We start from the raw sequence: 18924 nt of genomic DNA, 5'->3' as shown, positions 1-18924 counted from the left end.
CATCCACCCGCCTGTGCCCCACACTGCACCCAGTCCGGCCCAGTAGAGCGGGTTTGTTACCTGCTGCTCAGGAATCCTCGGTGTTCGCTGTCATTGTCCCGGAGGCTGCAGGGTTGTGATCAGGAGGCGGAGGAGGCCCGGGCTCGGGAGGAGGAAGTCTCTGAGGGAGGGTCCACAATGTCCTTCCTCCTGCTCACATGTACAGAGGCCCCCACACCGCCGGCCCCTCACGTGGCACCATTATACTGTGCAGCACCAGACACAGCGATGGGAAAAAATTCTATATAATAAATCATGAACTACTGTGAAGCAGTTGACAGCAGCAGAGGGATGAGACACTGACTCCTGTCAGTGCAGCTTCCCTCCTCTCACACTGCACTGCACTTCTGTCCAATAGCGGCTGCTGGGGGAGGAGCACGTGACTAGACACGCCCATCAGTCTCCTCCAATAGAAAACAGCTTTCCCCTATGAGGTGTTTAAAGGGAACCTGTCACCCCAAAATTCTAGAATGAGCTGCGGCCACCGGCATCAGGGGCTTATCTCCAGCATTGTGTAATGCATGCTGTAATGCTGTAGAGAAGACCCCGATGTATCCTGAAAAAGAGGTTACATTATACTCACCCAGGGGCGGTCCGGGGCCCAGGGCCGCCATCAGGGCCGCCATCAGGGCATGACGGCCGTGACTGGCGTATGGGGCCCGGTGAGCAGAGGGGGCCCGCATCGGGCCCCCTCTTATCTGCTCACCGGGCCCCTACCGGCAGCCGCAGGCTAACCGGGCCCTTAGCGCCGACGCTGCAGCTGTTTAAAGCTATTGACGTGCGGGCGCGGGCCCGCACGTCAATAGTTAACAGCGCGGCGCCGCCAGCCAATCTGAGGCTGGCAGGCGCTGACGTCAGCCGCAGCGTGCGTGCATGTCGCCGGCGTCTGACATCATTGTCAGTCGCCGGCGAGTGCATGCACGCTGCAGCTGCGTGGAGACTTCGCCCGCCGCAGGAGCGCGGCAGGTAAGAAGAACTTCTTTTTTTTTTTTTAGAGCGGCGATCCGGGGGCCCAAGGAAGAACGCTGGACAGAGATGGGGCAGAGTGCTGGGAAGAGATGGGGCAGAGTGCTGGGCAGAGTGCTGGACAGAGATGGGGCAGAGTGCTAGACAGAGATGGGGCAGAGTGCAGGGAAGAGATGGGGCAGAGTGCTGGGAAGAGATGGGGCAGAGTGCTGGACAGAGATGGGGCAGAGTGCTGGACAGAGATGGGGCAGAGTGCTGGACAGAGATGGGGCAGAGTGCTGGGCAGAGTGCTGGGAAGAGATGGGGCAGAGTGCTGGGCAGAGATGGGGCAGAGTGCTGGGCAGAGTGCTGGGAAGAGATGGGGCAGAGTGCTGGGCAGAGTGCTGGACAGAGATGGGGCAGAGTGCTGGGAAGAGATGGGGCAGAGCGCTGGACAGAGATGGGGCAGAGCGCTGGACAGAGATGGGGCAGAGGGCTGGACAGAGATGGGGCAGAGGGCTGGACAGAGATGGGGCAGAGGGCTGGACAGAGATGGGGCAGAGCGCTGGACAGAGATGGGGCAGAGCGCTGGACAGAGATGGGGCAGAGCGCTGGACAGAGATGGGGCAGAGCGCTGGACAGAGATGGGGCAGAGCGCTGGACAGAGATGGGGCAGAGCGCTGGACAGAGATGGGGCAGAGCGCTGGACAGAGATGGGGCAGAGCGCTGGACAGAGATGGGGCAGAGCGCTGGACAGAGATGGGGCAGAGCGCTGGACAGAGATGGGGCAGAGCGCTGGACAGAGATGGGGCAGAGCGCTGGACAGAGATGGGGCAGAGCGCTGGACAGAGATGGGGCAGAGCGCTGGACAGAGATGGGGCAGGATTGGACACAGATGGGGCAGAGTGCTGAACACAGATGGGGCAGAGTGCTGGACACAGATGGGGCAGAGTGCTGGACACAGATGGGGCAGAGTGCTGGACACAGATGGGGCAGGATTGGAGACAGATGGGGCAGAATGGAGACAGATGGGGCAGGATTGGAGACAGATGGGGCAGGATGGGGAGATCATATGGGGCAGAATGGATACTCATGAGGGCAGGATGGGAGAACATATGGCTGGAGCCTGCAATGAGACACACGGGGGCTAGGATGGCGAATATTATCATAGGGGCTAATTAAGGGATATTATTATTGCAGTGATGTATTTATTTTATTTTTTGAGTATACTGTTTTAAATGGGGGGAGGTCCTGTTACTGTGCAGAGTGATACTATGTCACCTTCTTTATGTGGTGTAATGTAGAGGCTGTGAAAATTAAGTAATGTGTTCTGCAAGTGGACAGGGCCGCCATCAGGGCATGACGGCCGTGACTGGCGTATGGGGCCCGGTGAGCAGAGGGGGCCCGCATCGGGCCCCCTCTTATCTGCTCACCGGGCCCCTACCGGCAGCCGCAGGCTCACCGGGCCCTTAGCGCCGACGCTGCAGCTGTTTAAAGCTATTGACGTGCGGGCGCGGGCCCGCACGTCAATAGTTAACAGCGCGGCGCCGCCAGCCAATCTGAGGCTGGCAGGCGCTGACGTCAGCCGCAGCGTGCGTGCATGTCGCCGGCGTCTGACATCATTGTCAGTCGCCGGCGAGTGCATGCACGCTGCAGCTGCGTGGAGACTTCGCCCGCCGCAGGAGCGCGGCAGGTAAGAAGAACTTCTTTTTTTTTTTTTTTTTAGAGCGGCGATCCGGGGGCCCAAGGAAGAACGCTGGACAGAGATGGGGCAGAGTGCTGGGAAGAGATGGGGCAGAGTGCTGGGCAGAGTGCTGGACAGAGATGGGGCAGAGTGCTGGACAGAGATGGGGCAGAGTGCTGGGAAGAGATGGGGCAGAGTGCTGGGAAGAGATGGGGCAGAGTGCTGGGAAGAGATGGGGCAGAGTGCTGGACAGAGATGGGGCAGAGTGCTGGACAGAGATGGGGCAGAGTGCTGGACAGAGATGGGGCAGAGTGCTGGGCAGAGTGCTGGGAAGAGATGGGGCAGAGTGCTGGGCAGAGTGCTGGACAGAGATGGGGCAGAGTGCTGGGAAGAGATGGGGCAGAGCGCTGGACAGAGATGGGGCAGAGCGCTGGACAGAGATGGGGCAGAGGGCTGGACAGAGATGGGGCAGAGGGCTGGACAGAGATGGGGCAGAGGGCTGGACAGAGATGGGGCAGAGGGCTGGACAGAGATGGGGCAGAGCGCTGGACAGAGATGGGGCAGAGCGCTGGACAGAGATGGGGCAGAGCGCTGGACAGAGATGGGGCAGAGCGCTGGACAGAGATGGGGCAGAGCGCTGGACAGAGATGGGGCAGAGCGCTGGACAGAGATGGGGCAGAGCGCTGGACAGAGATGGGGCAGAGCGCTGGACAGAGATGGGGCAGAGCGCTGGACAGAGATGGGGCAGAGCGCTGGACAGAGATGGGGCAGAGCGCTGGACAGAGATGGGGCAGAGCGCTGGACAGAGATGGGGCAGAGCGCTGGACAGAGATGGGGCAGAGCGCTGGACAGAGATGGGGCAGGATTGGACACAGATGGGGCAGAGTGCTGAACACAGATGGGGCAGAGTGCTGGACACAGATGGGGCAGAGTGCTGGACACAGATGGGGCAGAGTGCTGGACACAGATGGGGCAGGATTGGAGACAGATGGGGCAGAATGGAGACAGATGGGGCAGGATTGGAGACAGATGGGGCAGGATGGGGAGATCATATGGGGCAGAATGGATACTCATGAGGGCAGGATGGGAGAACATATGGCTGGAGCCTGCAATGAGACACACGGGGGCTAGGATGGCGAATATTATCATAGGGGCTAATTAAGGGATATTATTATTGCAGTGATGTATTTATTTTATTTTTTGAGTATACTGTTTTAAATGGGGGGAGGTCCTGTTACTGTGCAGAGTGATACTATGTCACCTTCTTTATGTGGTGTAATGTAGAGGCTGTGAAAATTAAGTAATGTGTTCTGCAAGTGGAACTCGAGATAACTGTGTTATTTCCTGCAGAGACGAGTCCTGGCTGGAAGAAATGATGGCGGTCTGTGCTGGATGAAAGATGAAGGACTTCACCTAGAGACGTCACTGGTGAGTCAGTGTTAACTATACACTGACACTATACACTGTATACTATATACAGAGCTCCAGTGTATAATGTCACCGGTGATCACTGTATTACCTGTACACAGACACTGCTTACTAATTACAGATCTCCTGTGTATAATGGCACTGATGGTGATAGTATTGTGGTTGTTTTTTTTTATTACTGATCAGTATTGTAGTATTCAGTCACTATGTGGTGGTAATATGCGGTCTGGTCATGGTGTTGCGGTATTTGTTCCTTGTATTTTATATTATTCGATCACTGTGGTGGTAATATGTCATCTGGTCATAGTGTTGTGGTATTTGTTCCTTGTATGTAGTATTATAGGTCATTTTAAAATTTGAAAAATAAATAAAAATATACCTAAATTGTATTGCATATTTTAACAAATATTTAGTAGGTTACAGTAGAGTAGGGCCCGGCCAAAAGTGTCTACCGTGTTCTGGTGGCGGCTTAAAAAATCTTTTGGCCAAAACAAAAGCTGCCGGCTATATGTGTGATCTGGTGATGGGAACTGTTAATGTGTGATAGGTGAGAAGTGGAGATTTTCCAAGAGATAGCGGTGGGACTGTGGACAGTTTGAGGGGTGGAGCCTGGAGGCGGGGCTGGGGTGGAGCCTGGGCAGAGTCTCAAGGGGGCCCCGAAAATTTTGCCAGTATGGGGCCCCAAAATTTCTAGTGGCAGCCCTGCCGGGGCCTCCCATCTTCATATGATGACGTCCTCTTCTTGTCTTCATGCTCCGGCTCCGGCGCAGGCGCACTTTATCTCCCTGTTGAGGGCAGCGCAAAGTACTGCAGTGCGCAGGTGCCAGGAAAGGTCAGCGAGGCCCAGCACCTGCGCACTGCACTACTTTGCTCTGCCCTCAACAGGGAGATAAAGTGCGCCTGCGCCGGAGCCGGAGCATGAAGACAAGAAGAGGACGTCGTCATATGAAGATGGGAGGCCCCGGACCTGAGACACCCATCGGACCGGACCGCCCCGGGGTGAGTATAATGTAACCTCTTTCTCATCTTTCAGGATACATCGGGGGCTTATCTACAGCATTACAGAACGCATTACATAGTGCTGGAGATAAGCCCCTGATGGCGGTGGGCTTACCTCACCCGCGATTCTGGGGGTGACAGGTTCCCTTTAATCTTTGGAGACGGTTGCTGGGCGGGTCCGGTCACACGCTCCTCCCCCAGCAGCCGCTGTATGGACAGAGATACTGATCCTCACATCCGGCTAAGTTCACACTGGGCGTTTTTTATGCTAATTTTCAGCTGCGTTTCACAATATCAGCAAAGTCTGAGGTTTCAGAAATCTCATACATACAGCTTGGTTTTTTTGTCATCAGGCTTTTGTGCTTTGCATGTTTTTTTGCACAATGGAGCAGGTCACCGATTTCAGCGTTTATTACTCATTGAAATGCATGGGTGAAAAAACGCACCATAAATGCAGGTATCAGGTTCTTTTGCGGTTTTTGTGCCAAAACCTGATTCTATGAATGCACAAGAGGCAAAGCTAGCATGCCAAAACCGCAGCAACAAATGCATCAAATACACAAGAAAAACAAGCTTTTATTCTGCAGCTTATTTCCCGCCACGAGATCAGGTTTTCCTGCAGAAAAAACTCTGGAAGAACGCCTAGTGTGAACGCACCCTACAGGATGCTCCCGGGGCGCGGAGGCTGCAGGATCGCACGTTCTCATCATTTCTGGAGGTGACATTTTGGTTTCACAAAGTTCTGGATTGTTTGCTGCAATTTCATGATGAATTAGGACAAAGATCAGATCTGACCCCTAGAAAGCGGAGACGGGAAGACGGGATTACTGGTGGAGCAGTGAGTAAACTGGTGGAGCAGTGAGTAAACTGGTGGAGCAGTGAGTAAACTGGTGGAGCAGTGAGCAAACTGGTGGAGCAGTGGGCAAACTGGTGGAGCAGTGGGCAAACTGGTGGAGCAGTGGGCAAACTGGTGGAGCAGTGGGCAAACTGGTGGAGCAGTGGGTAAACTGGTGGAGCAGTGGGTAAACTGGTGGAGCAGTGGGTAAACTGGTGGAGCAGTGGGTAAACTGGTGGAGCAGTGGGTAAACTGGTGGAGCAGTGGGCAAACTGGTGGAGCAGTGAGCAAACTGGTGGAGCAGTGAGCAAACTGGTGGAGCAGTGAGTAAACTGGTGGAGCAGTGAGTAAACTGGTGGAGCAGTGAGTAAACTGGTGGAGCAGTGAGTAAACTGGTGGAGCAGTGAGTAAACTGGTGGAGCAGTGAGTAAACTGGTGGAGCAGTGAGCAAACTGGTGGAGCAGTGGGCAAACTGGTGGAGCAGTGGGCAAACTGGTGGAGCAGTGGGCAAACTGGTGGAGCAGTGGGCAAACTGGTGGAGCAGTGGGCAAACTGGTGGAGCAGTGGGCAAACTGGTGGAGCAGTGGGCAAACTGGTGGAGCAGTGGGTAAACTGGTGGAGCAGTGGGTAAACTGGTGGAGCAGTGGGTAAACTGGTGGAGCAGTGAGCAAACTGGTGGAGCAGTGAGCAAACTGGTGGAGCAGTGAGCAAACTGGTGGAGCAGTGGGCAAACTGGTGGAGCAGTGGGTAAACTGGTGGAGCAGTGGGTAAACTGGTGGAGCAGTGGGTAAACTGGTGGAGCAGTGGGTAAACTGGTGGAGCAGTGGGTAAACTGGTGGAGCAGTGGGTAAACTGGTGGAGCAGTGGGTAAACTGGTGGAGCAGTGGGTAAACTGGTGGAGCAGTGGGTAAACTGGTGGAGCAGTGGGTAAACTGGTGGAGCAGTGAGCAAACTGGTGGAGCAGTGAGCAAACTGGTGGAGCAGTGAGACACGGATGTGATTGGGTAGGAAGGATCGGCGCTCGTTCACACTGAGTCACGTCTGTGATTCTCACAGCTGGAACATGTTCCCATCATATTTCATGAGTCCAAAAAAAATCAGGTAGCCGTCCGATACAGATCAGAGTCACAAGTCAAAATAACCCGAACAAGTATATGGAGCGGAGAAAATCACAGCAGAGAATAATCTGCGCAGAGTCCGGGGTTGTAACGAGGCCTCATTGTAAGCAAAGTGAGATCCTCTGTGTTGGTCGGCAGCTATTCCTGCAACATATGGCCGGGTTCACATGTGTCGGGGTCACAGTACGGCGGGTCACACATCCCTGTGTCGGGGTCACAGTACGGCCGGGGTCACACGTCACTGTGTCGGGGTCACAGTATGGCCAGGGTCACACGTCCCTGTGTCGGGGTCACAGTATGGCCGGGGTCACAGTACGGCCGGGGTCACACATCCCTGTGTCGGGGTCACAGTACGGCCGTGGTCACACGTCCCTGGGTCGGGGTCACAGTATGGCCAGGGTCACACGTCCCTGTGTCGGGGTCACAGTATGGCCGGGGTCACAGTACGGCCGGGGTCACACATCCCTGTGTCGGGGTCACAGTACGGCCGTGGTCACACATCCCTGTGTCGGGGTCACAGTATGGCCAGGGTCACACGTCCCTGTGTCGGGGTCACAGTATGGCCGGGGTCACAGTACGGCCGGGGTCACACATCCCTGTGTCGGGGTCACAGTACGGCCGTGGTCACACGTCCCTGGGTCGGGGTCACAGTACGGCCGTGGTCACACGTCCCTGTGTCGGGGTCACAGTACGGCCGGGTCACACGTCCCTGTGTCGGGGTCACAGTACGGCCGTGGTCACACGTCCCTGTGTCGGGGTCACAGTACGGCCGTGGTCACACATCCCTGTGTCGGGGTCACAGTATGGCCGGGTCACACGTCCCTGTGTCGGGGTCACAGTATGGCCGGGGTCACAGTACGGCCGGGGTCACACGTCCCTGTGTCGGGGTCACAGTACGGCCGGGTCACACGTCCCTGTGTCGGGGTCACAGTATGGCCGGGTCACATGTCCCTGTGTCGGGGTCACAGTATGGCCGTGGTCACACATCCCTGGGTCGGGGTCACAGTACGGCCGGGTCACACGTCGCTGTGTCGGGGTCACAGTATGGCCGGGTCACACGTCCCTGTGTCGGGGTCACAGTATGGCCGGGTCACACGTCCCTGTGTCGGGGTCACAGTATGGCCGGGGTCACAGTACGGCCGGGGTCACACATCCCTGTGTCGGGGTCACAGTACGGCCGTGGTCACACGTCCCTGGGCCGGGGTCACAGTACGGCCGGGGTCACACATCCCTGTGTCGGGGTCACAGTACGGCCGTGGTCACACGTCCCTTTGTCGGGGTCACAGTATGGCCGGGGTCACATGTCTCTTTGTCGGGGTCACAGTATGGCCGGGTCACACGTCTCTTTGTCGGGGTCACAGTACGGCCGGGGTCACACGTCCCTGTGTCGGGGTCACAGTACGGCCGGGGTCACACGTCCCTGTGTCGGGGTCACAGTACGGCCGGGGTCACACGTCCCTGTGTCGGGGTCACAGTACGGCCGGGGTCACACGTCCCTGTGTCGGGGTCACAGTACGGCCGTGGTCACACGTCCCTGTGTCGGGGTCACAGTACGGCCGGGGTCACACGTCCCTGTGTCGGGGTCACAGTACGGCCGGGGTCACACGTCCCTGTGTCGGGGTCACAGTACGGCCGGGGTCACACGTCCCTGTGTCGGGGTCACAGTATGGCTGGGTCACACGTCCCTGTGTCGGGGTCACAGTACGGCCGTGGTCACACGTCCCTGTGTCGGGGTCACAGTACGGCCGTGGTCACACGTCCCTTTGTCGGGGTCACATGTCTCTTTGTCGGGGTCACAGTACGGCCGGGGTCACACGTCCCTGTGTCGGGGTCACAGTACGGCCGGGGTCACACATCCCTGTGTCGGGGTCACAGTATGGCCGGGTCACACGTCCCTGTGTCGGGGTCACAGTATGGCCGGGGTCACACGTCCCTGTGTCGGGGTCACAGTATGGCCGGGGTCACACGTCCCTGTGTCGGGGTCACAGTATGGCCGGGGTCACACGTCCCTGTGTCGGGGTCACAGTATGGCTGGGATGCATCAGAGAACATTTTGGGGGTCCTGGGAGCCTCAGCACATTTCTCTATTTCCTGGGTTGTTCAGAACATTTGGGGGCATCGGTCCTGCATGTCGGGGTCACGGGCAGCTTTGGGTATTTCATCCATCAGGCTTTGCGCCCCAGTATGATTTGAGAACAGTTTACAGGACGGACCAAAAAAAACATTAAAAAGCTGCAGAATCTTCTCGTCCGTGGCCGACAGCGATCACATCGGCCGACATCAGTTCTAGGATCCAACTCATCACGTGTCCCATACAGGGTTACTGGCTGGGGGCGTGGCCACAGTGGCTCTTTCTTATTGGTCTTTCCGGTGGTAGCTCCTCCTCCACATGGAACGTTGTGTAACTTTTCTTACAGCGTGATGTAACCGAGACCCGGAGAGGAGGAAGCAGGTACCGACCCCACACTGCACCGTCACCCCCAGCATCTACCGACCCCACACTGCACCGTCACCCCCAGCATCTACCGACCCCACACTGCACCGTCACCCCCAGCATCTACCGACCCCACACTGCACCGTCACCCCCAGCATCTACCGACCCCCACACTGCACCGTCACCCCCAGCATCTACCGACCCCACACTGCACCGTCACCCCCAGCATCTACCGACCCCACACTGCACCGTCACCCCCAGCATCTACCGACCCCACACTGCACCGTCACCCCCAGCATCTACCGACCCCACACTGCACCGTCACCCCCAGCATCTACCGACCCCACACTGCACCGTCACCCCCAGCATCTACCGACCCCACACTGCACCGTCACCCCCAGCATCTACCGACCCCACACTGCACCGTCACCCCCAGCATCTACCGACCCCACACTGCACCGTCACCCCCAGCATCTACCGACCCCACACTGCACCGTCACCCCCAGCATCTACCGACCCCACACTGCACCGTCACCCCCAGCATCTACCGACCCCACACTGCACCGTCACCCCCAGCATCTACCGACCCCACACTGCACCGTCACCCCCAGCATCTACCGACCCCACACTGCACCGTCACCCCCAGCATCTACCGACCCCACACTGCACCGTCACCCCCAGCATCTACCGACCCCACACTGTACCGTCACCCCCAGCATCTACCGACCCCACACTGCACCGTCACCCCCAGCATCTACCGACCCCCACACTGCACCGTCACCCCCAGCATCTACCGACCCCACACTGCACCGTCACCCCCAGCATCTACCGACCCCACACTGCACCGTCACCCCCAGCATCTACCGACCCCACACTGCACCGTCACCCCCAGCATCTACCGACCCCACACTGCACCGTCACCCCCAGCATCTACCGACCCCACACTGCACCGTCACCCCCAGCATCTACCGACCCCACACTGCACCGTCACCCCCAGCATCTACCGACCCCACACTGCACCGTCACCCCCAGCATCTACCGACCCCACACTGCACCGTCACCCCCAGCATCTACCGACCCCACACTGCACCGTCACCCCCAGCATCTACCGACCCCACACTGCACCGTCACCCCCAGCATCTACCGACCCCACACTGCACCGTCACCCCCAGCATCTACCGACCCCACACTGCACCGTCACCCCCAGCATCTACCGACCCCACACTGCACCGTCACCCCCAGCATCTACCGACCCCACACTGCACCGTCACCCCCAGCATCTACCGACCCCACACTGCACCGTCACCCCCAGCATCTACCGACCCCACACTGCACCGTCACCCCCAGCATCTACCGACCCCACACTGCACCGTCACCCCCAGCATCTACCGACCCCACACTGCACCGTCACCCCCAGCATCTACCGACCCCACACTGCACCGTCACCCCACACTGCACCGTCACCCCACACTGCACCGTCACCCCACACTGCACCGTCACCCCACACTGCACCGTCACCCCACACTGCACCGTCACCCCCAGCATCTACCGACCCCACACTGCACCGTCACCCCCAGCATCTACCGACCCCACACTGCACCGTCACCCCCAGCATCTACCGACCCCACACTGCACCGTCACCCCCAGCATCTACCGACCCCACACTGCACCGTCACCCCCAGCATCTACCGACCCCACACTGCACCGTCACCCCCAGCATCTACCGACCCCACACTGCACCGTCACCCCCAGCATCTACCGACCCCACACTGCACCGTCACCCCCAGCATCTACCGACCCCACACTGCACCGTCACCCCCAGCATCTACCGACCCCACACTGCACCGTCACCCCCAGCATCTACCGACCCCACACTGCACCGTCACCCCCAGCATCTACCGACCCCACACTGCACCGTCACCCCCAGCATCTACCGACCCCACACTGTACCGTCACCCCCAGCATCTACCGACCCCACACTGCACCACCGTCACCCCCCAGCATCTACCCACCCCACACTGTACTATCACCCCCAGCATCTACCGACCCCACACTGCACCGTCACCCCCAGCATCTACCGACCCCACACTGTACCGTCACCCCCAGCATCTACCGACCCCACACTGCACCACCGTCACCCCCCAGCATCTACCCACCCCACACTGTACTATCACCCCCAGCATCTACCGACCCCACACTGCGCCGTCACCCCCAGCATCTACCCACCCCACACTGTACTATCACCCCCAGCATCCTCTACTACTGACTACTTTTCTTCCCCTTCTTTCAGCCACCATGCCGACACACCGCTCCATCCACTGGTTCAGGAAGGGGCTGCGCCTCCATGATAACCCGGCCCTGCTGGCCGCCATGAGAGACTGTGACGAGCTGCACCCCATCTTTATTCTGGATCCCTGGTTCCCTAAGAACATGAGAGTCAGCGTGAATCGCTGGAGATTCCTCATCGAGTCCCTGAGAGATCTGGATGAAAACCTGAAGAGGATCAACTCCAGGTACAGATGGGGTGGGGGTGGGTTACACTGTGGGCTCCTCCTGGGCGAAGCTTGTCTTTTATGGGGGCTCATTATTTCTGTGCAGGTTGTTTGTGGTAAGAGGAAAACCGGCAGAAGTTTTCCCGCAGCTTTTCAAGAAGTGGAAGGTGACGCGCCTGACGTTTGAGGTGGACACCGAGCCATACTCGAGGCAGCGGGATGCCGAGGTGGAGAAGCTGGCGGCCGAGCACAACGTGGAGGTCATCCAGAAGGTGTCCAACACCCTGTACGATGCGGACAGGTGGGTGCGAGAGGGACGGCCCCTGTACCATGCGGACAGGTGCGTGCGGGAGGGACGGCCCCTGTACCATGCGGACAGGTGGGTGCGGGAGGGACGGCCCCTGTACCATGCGGACAGGTTGGTGCGGGAGGGACGGCCCCTGTACCATGCGGACAGGTGGGTGCGAGAGGGACGGCCCCTGTACCATGCGGACAGGTGGGTGCGGGAGGGACGGCCCCTGTACCATGCGGACAGGTGGGTGCGGGAGGGACGGCCCCTGTACCATGCGGACAGGTGGGTGCGGGAGGGACGGCCCCTGTACCATTATCTCTGCTCTTTCTGTGCCGTCATATTCACCTTCATTATTTCTTCGTCCTGCAGAGTGATTGCTGAAAACAATGGCAAGCCCCCTCTAACCTACGTCCGCCTGCAAACCGTCCTGTCCTCCATAGGTGCTCCGAAGCGTCCGTGTCCAGCACCTACTGACGAAAACATGAGAGGTACAGACTGAGGGTCTCCGTGTCGTTAGGGCACTGATCTGAGCCTATGGGGGCAGGGGAATGGGGTCATCACTACCTGACCCCCTTCTTTTTAGATTGTCGCACACCATGGAAGTCATCATACGAGGAGATTTACGGGATTCCCACATTACAAGAGCTGGGACAAGACCCCAGCAAACTGGGACCTCACCTGTACCCCGGGGGAGAGAGCGAGGCGCTGCGGCGGCTGGACCTTCACATGAGGAGAACGGTGAGGAGACGTCTACGACGCTCGATCAGACAGATATAAGCTGATTGCTGATTGGCTGTTGCTTGCTCTCAGGTCTGGGTATGTAACTTCAAGAAACCGGACACTGAACCCAATAGTCTGACCCCCAGTACGACGGTGCTGAGCCCCTATGTGAAGTTCGGGTGTCTGTCTGCACGGGTCTTCTACTGGAGACTGGTGGAGATCTACCGCGGGGTAAGATGTCAATTCTACAGCCACTTTATAGGTTCTGGGGAGCACAGGACACTTCCATTGCACCCCCCCCCCCCCTTTCTGCCTCCTTGCTCCCCCCCCCCCCCCCCCCCTCTGCCTCCTCGCTCCCTTCTACCCCCCCTTGTCTCCTCGCCCCCCCCCCCCCCTTTCTGCCTCCTTGCTCCCTTCTACCCCCCCTTCTGCCTCCTCACCCCCCCCCCCCCCCCCCCTTTCTGCCTCCTCGCTCCCTCCCCTTCTGCCTCATCTCGATCATTTTTCCATCTTCTGCAGAGGAAGCACTCGTCTCCACCGGTGTCACTCCACGGTCAGCTTCTGTGGCGGGAGTTCTACTACACAGCGGGGGCAGGGATACCCAACTTTGACAAGATGGTGGGAAACTCTGCGTGTGTGCAGGTGGATTGGGATGAGAACAAGGAATATCTGGAAGCCTGGAGAGAAGTGAGTGACATGGGGGAGGAGGGGGATGGTGCTGCAGGCTCATGCCTCACTGCAGTCTGTCACACTGATATGCCTCCTGTGGCTCCAGCTTGGGTAGAACTACTATCCCCAGCATTCCCCGACTACCGCAGACTGATACCGGCAGATAAGTACAGCCCGGTGACCAGTTCTCACATATATACTGTAGAGCAGGGGTGTCAAACTGCATTCCTCGAGGGCCGCAAACCATGCGTGTTTTCAAGATTTCCTTAGCTTTGCACAAGGTGCTGCAATCATTGTGTGTAGGTGATTAAATTATCACCTGTGCAATGCAAGGAAATCCTGAAAACATGACCTGTTTGCAGCCCTCGAGGATTGCAGTTTGACACCCCTGCTGTAGTGTCAGCTCATGTGTCCAGGCTGCTTGGTGATGACCGTGTCTGACCTCCCTCAGGCCAGGACTGGTTTCCCCTTCATAGACGCCATCATGACGCAGCTGAGGACGGAGGGCTGGATCCACCATCTTGCTCGGCACGCCGTCGCCTGTTTCCTGACCCGTGGAGATCTGTGGATATCGTGGGAGGAAGGTCAGAAGGTCAGAGATGGCGGCCGTGTGTGGGTGATCTGATGGGAGTGATGGTCGGGGCCGCTGACCCCGTGTTCTCCACCCGCAGGTTTTTGAGGAGCTGCTGCTGGACGCGGACTGGTCGCTGAACGCTGGGAACTGGCTGTGGCTCTCCGCCAGCGCCTTCTTCCACCGCTTCTTCCGTGTATACTCTCCGGTGGCGTTTGGGAAGAAAACTGACAAAAATGGAGATTACATAAAGTGAGCGCCCAATCACCTGCTAAGAAGCCCCCAGTGTCTCGCAGTTTAGATCTCTGCTTGCTGTCAGTGCACAGCATCACTCTGAATGGTAACACAAATCTGGAAAATCCCTTTAAGGGCTCGTTCACACGCTGCGCTTTACAGTAACATGAAAGTGAACGAGACGTCTGAGCTCGGCCCTCGCTGCTGATTTTCTTGCAGACTTTAACCTTCAAAATGATTTTTCGCACCTGCAGCCACAATTCTTTCAGCATTTTTCACTCAATAAAATGAATGGAAAATAAAACACAAGACCGACCCGTAAAAATGCTCGCACTGTCCATGGGGTTTTCCTGCGAACAATCTGTTTTTTGGTGCAGAAAAATCAGTTGTAAATACTGTAAAAATAAAAAACCTGACTAGCACCTCCATATAATGTGAACAGGCGCAAGCTGCAACGACTGCGTAACATCCAAATTCAGGAGCGGGCAGCCGCTGAGGGCCGAGGTCCGGGCACTGAGCTCACCACACCTAAGGCCGGGGTCACACTGACGAGTTCAGTGCGAGAAACTAGCGCGAGTCTGTCACATCAATACCCGGCACTGGGCACTGAAGCGTGCGACTGCAGACATGCGTGTATCCGCACACTTCGTACCCGAGAACCGGCGGCTGCATAGACATACATGTATCCGCACACTCCGTACCCGAGAACCGGCGGCTGCATAGACATACATGTATCCGCACACTCCGTACCCAAGAACCGGCGGCTGCATAGACATACATGTATTCGCACACTCCGTACCCGAGAACCGGCGGCTGCATAGACATACATGTATCCGCACACTCCGTACCCGAGAACCGGCGGCAGCATAGACATACATGTATTCGCACACTCCGTACCCGAGAACCGGCGGCTGCATAGACATACATGTATCCGCACACTCCGTACCCGAGAACCGGCGGCTGCATAGACATACATGTATCCGCACACTCCGTACCCGAGAACCGGCGGCTGCATAGACATACATGTATTCGCACACTCCGTACCCGAGAACCGGCGGCTGCATAGACATACATGTATCCGCACACTCCGTACCCGAGAACCGGCGGCTGCATAGACATACATGTATCCGCACACTCCGTACCCGAGAACCGGCGGCTGCATAGACATACATGTATCCGCACACTCCGTACCCGAGAACCGGCGGCTGCATAGACATACATGTATCCGCACACTCCGTACCCGAGAACCGGCGGCTGCATAGACATACATGTATCCGCACACTCCGTACCCGAGAACCGGCGGCTGCATAGACATACATGTATCCGCACACTTCGTACCCGAGAACCGGCGGCTGCATAGACATACATGTATCCGCACACTCCGTACCCGAGAACCGGCGGCTGCATAGACATACATGTATCCGCACACTCCGTACCCGAGAACCGGCGGCTGCATAGACATACATGTATCCGCACACTCCGTACCCGAGAACCGGCGGCTGCATAGACATACATGTATTCGCACACTCCGTACCCGAGAACCGGCGGCTGCATAGACATACATGTATCCGCACACTCCGTACCCGAGAACCGGCGGCAGCATAGACATACATGTATTCGCACACTCCGTACCCGAGAACCGGCGGCTGCATAGACATACATGTATCCGCACACTCCGTACCCGAGAACCGGCGGCTGCATAGACATACATGTATCCGCACACTCCGTACCCGAGAACCGGCGGCTGCATAGACATACATGTATCCGCACACTCCGTACCCGAGAACCGGCGGCTGCATAGACATACATGTATTCGCACACTCCGTACCCGAGAACCGGCGGCTGCATAGACATACATGTATTCGCACACTCCGTACCCGAGAACCGGCGGCTGCATAGACATACATGTATTCGCACACTCCGTACCTGAGAACCGGCAGCAGCATCGGGTATTGATGTGAGAGATTCTCACATTGAACTCGCAATTGTGACCCCGACCTAAACTGCATAGTAACATAGTAACATAGTTAGTAAGGCCGAAAAAAGACATTTGTCCATCCAGTTCAGCCTATATTCCATCATAATAAATACTCAGATCTACGTCCTTCTACAGAACCTAATAATTGTATGATACAATATTGTTCTGCTCCAGGAACTGCAGTGCAACTACTTAAAATGTACTTCCACAATGAAGGTTCTTAGGCTATGACTCGGCCAAAGCCCGTGTGCCCATCACTACTGTACGTTTGTAAGGTGGTGAGAGGGCGCCTGCTGGACACCCCCTGCTGGTGCAGTGTCTGGGCCTGGTTCATTGCGGGATGGTTTGTGTCGTCGTACAGCGGAGACGCTAATCGCTCTCCCACTTCCGTCCTGCAGGAAATATTTGCCGATATTGAGGAAGTTCCCAGCCGAGTACATATACGAGCCGTGGAAATCCCCCCGCAGCGTGCAGGAGCGCGCCGGCTGCATCATCGGGAAGGACTACCCCAAGCCCATAGTGGAGCACGAGACAGTGAGCAAGCGAAACATCCAACGCATGAAGGCTGCGTACGCCCGGAGGTCGGGGAACGACGGGCCACAAAGCCCCAGCAAGAAAAAGGGTGAGAACGGGTTCAGGGGACAGGACAGATGGAATAAAGGACGCAGCAAAGATGGGCGACTCCACCACGGCTGCACCGACTGGTGGGGCCTGATCCCTTCTATTGTCTCACTCCCTCATGCTTTACACTGCAGCTCTGCTTGTTTAGACTAGAGAACAATTATAAAACCAAAAACACATGGGCTACTTGCACAGTGAACAAGTCTGTAGAAACCTGTTCACACCACCAAAGAACTTGAAGACACACAAGCGCACAGAGAGGTCAAAAAATACTCTGTTGTAAAAAAAATCACAGTAGATAAGAAAGTGCTAGTCAAAAAATGAAAAAAATACAGGGTATTTAGTTAATACGTTTTTTTGCCAAAAAAGTATGTTAAGCTGCTCCACCAATCGCCAAGGTATACCCATAATAGAGCAGTCCTGTCTAATGTATATAATCCCTATCTGATGTATTTAAAAACCTGATCATCTGTATAGTACCTGTATGAACAGGGTCTTCTTCACCATGTTAATTATCTCTGCTTGCTGTCAGTGAAGGGCAACATTCAGAGCAAGGAGAGCTGCAGTGCCCTTGATCTGCTCACACTGTACAAACCCTGCAGCACCTGATGACTGGAGATCACACCGTCCATGTTCACTGACAGCAAGCACATGGCTGCTCTACAAATAAAGTGCAACAATTTTCTAGACGGAAAACCCCTTTAAATTCACAGACCTGATTGTCGACGACCGAAATCTCCAATGTGAGGTCACCAGCTACTAATAAAAGTACAACCCTCATGTCCCCACACATGCTGGGAGTTGTAGTTTGGCAGCAGTGGAAGGTGCGCAGCTGGATGTAATGTGGATCCTTCTTTGCAGGGGTCAAGAGGACGGCGTCTGTGGCCGAATTCTTCAAAAAGAAATAAATGGAGCAGAAAAAGGAAGTGACGGCTGGAACGAGGCGCCTTGAACTCACCGCTCTGAGAACAAAGAGCCAAAGCGAGCGCAAGTGCGCTCCTCGGGGGCGGTGCCAGCCATTAACAGCTCTGCAGCTTCTCTCCCCGCGGTGGATACAAAGTAATGTTCTGCACAGTGCATCTTCTTATAGTGTTTATTGAGATTGGGGGGGTCCCGGCTCCTGTGCTCAGCTGATGGGGTGGGGGATGTTTCCGGCTCCTGTGCTCAGCTGATGGGGTGGGGGATGTTTCCGGCTCCTGCGCTCAGCTGATGGGGGGAGGGGGTCTGACTCCTGCGGTCAGTGGGTGGAGGGGAAGAGGGTCCTGACTCCTGAGCTCAGCTAATGGGTGGAGGGGGCCCCGACTGCTGTGGTAAGCTGATGGGGGGGGGGTCCAAGGGGAGGCAGTTTACCTGATCTGCGGCGGGCTGCGGACTTCCTCCGTGAAGCCCCGCCCTTGGCCACACCTCCACAGCTACCTCCGCCTACTTCTGCATGCAGCCTGCGTACATATCGTTAACATTAGGTACGCAGGTCGTGCGGCTGTATGCGGATGCTGCCGCATGCGTCGTTTTGACGATGCGGGAAAAAAACTGCTACAGGCTGCGTCCTACGCTGGTCGCCGCATTGTCAAAACGACGCATGGGGCAGCATCCGCATACAGCTGCACGCCCTGCGTACCTAATGTTAAAGATATGTACGCAGGCTGCATGCAGAAGTAGGCGGAGGTAGCTGTGGAGGTGTGGCCAAGGGCGGGGCTTCACGGAGGAAGTCTGCAGCCCGACGCAGATCAGGTAAACGCTAGTGTGAAACTAGCCTAATAGACTTGATGGATCTGAAGCTGTAATACCTTTCTCGTAACCACATTTCCTTTCCTCACCATTAGGCTCTTTTATTTTTGTTTTAACACTTTTGTGTAACTGTGGTG

The 18924-nt window shown here is 56.8% G+C and overlaps 2 protein-coding genes across 4 annotated transcripts in view; one reads left to right on the top strand and one right to left on the bottom strand.

Moving 5' to 3' along the window:
- TIRAP (TIR domain containing adaptor protein) overlaps positions 1–372 on the bottom strand; it is a 26088-nt gene extending 25716 nt beyond the window's left edge. Inside the window, exon 1 of the mRNA XM_069741609.1 lies at positions 61–372. The gene's annotated coding sequence lies outside the window, so the exon portion shown is untranslated. The remainder of the gene's footprint in view (positions 1–60) is intronic.
- LOC138651428 (cryptochrome-1-like) overlaps positions 1–18924 on the top strand; it is a 26622-nt gene extending 7698 nt beyond the window's left edge. The window contains exons 1-11 of one of the 3 annotated variants that reach the window (XM_069741625.1): positions 5074–5095; positions 11773–11995; positions 12081–12275; positions 12636–12754; positions 12850–13004; positions 13077–13217; positions 13506–13673; positions 14107–14247; positions 14327–14478; positions 16837–17060; positions 17921–18924. In XM_069741625.1, the coding sequence (XP_069597726.1) occupies positions 11778–11995; positions 12081–12275; positions 12636–12754; positions 12850–13004; positions 13077–13217; positions 13506–13673; positions 14107–14247; positions 14327–14478; positions 16837–17060; positions 17921–17967 (1560 nt within the window). In that variant the 5' untranslated portion in view covers positions 5074–5095; positions 11773–11777 and the 3' untranslated portion in view covers positions 17968–18924. Of the gene's footprint in view, positions 1–5073; positions 5096–9423; positions 9501–11772; positions 11996–12080; positions 12276–12635; positions 12755–12849; positions 13005–13076; positions 13218–13505; positions 13674–14106; positions 14248–14326; positions 14479–16836; positions 17061–17920 lie in introns of those variants that run through there. The other 2 variants (XM_069741623.1, XM_069741624.1) reach the window with 2 other exon arrangements.

Source organism: Ranitomeya imitator, chromosome 10 (genome assembly GCF_032444005.1).
Source record: "Ranitomeya imitator isolate aRanImi1 chromosome 10, aRanImi1.pri, whole genome shotgun sequence".
NCBI lineage: Eukaryota > Metazoa > Chordata > Amphibia > Anura > Dendrobatidae > Ranitomeya > Ranitomeya imitator.
This window is presented reverse-complemented; position numbering and strand designations above follow the sequence as displayed.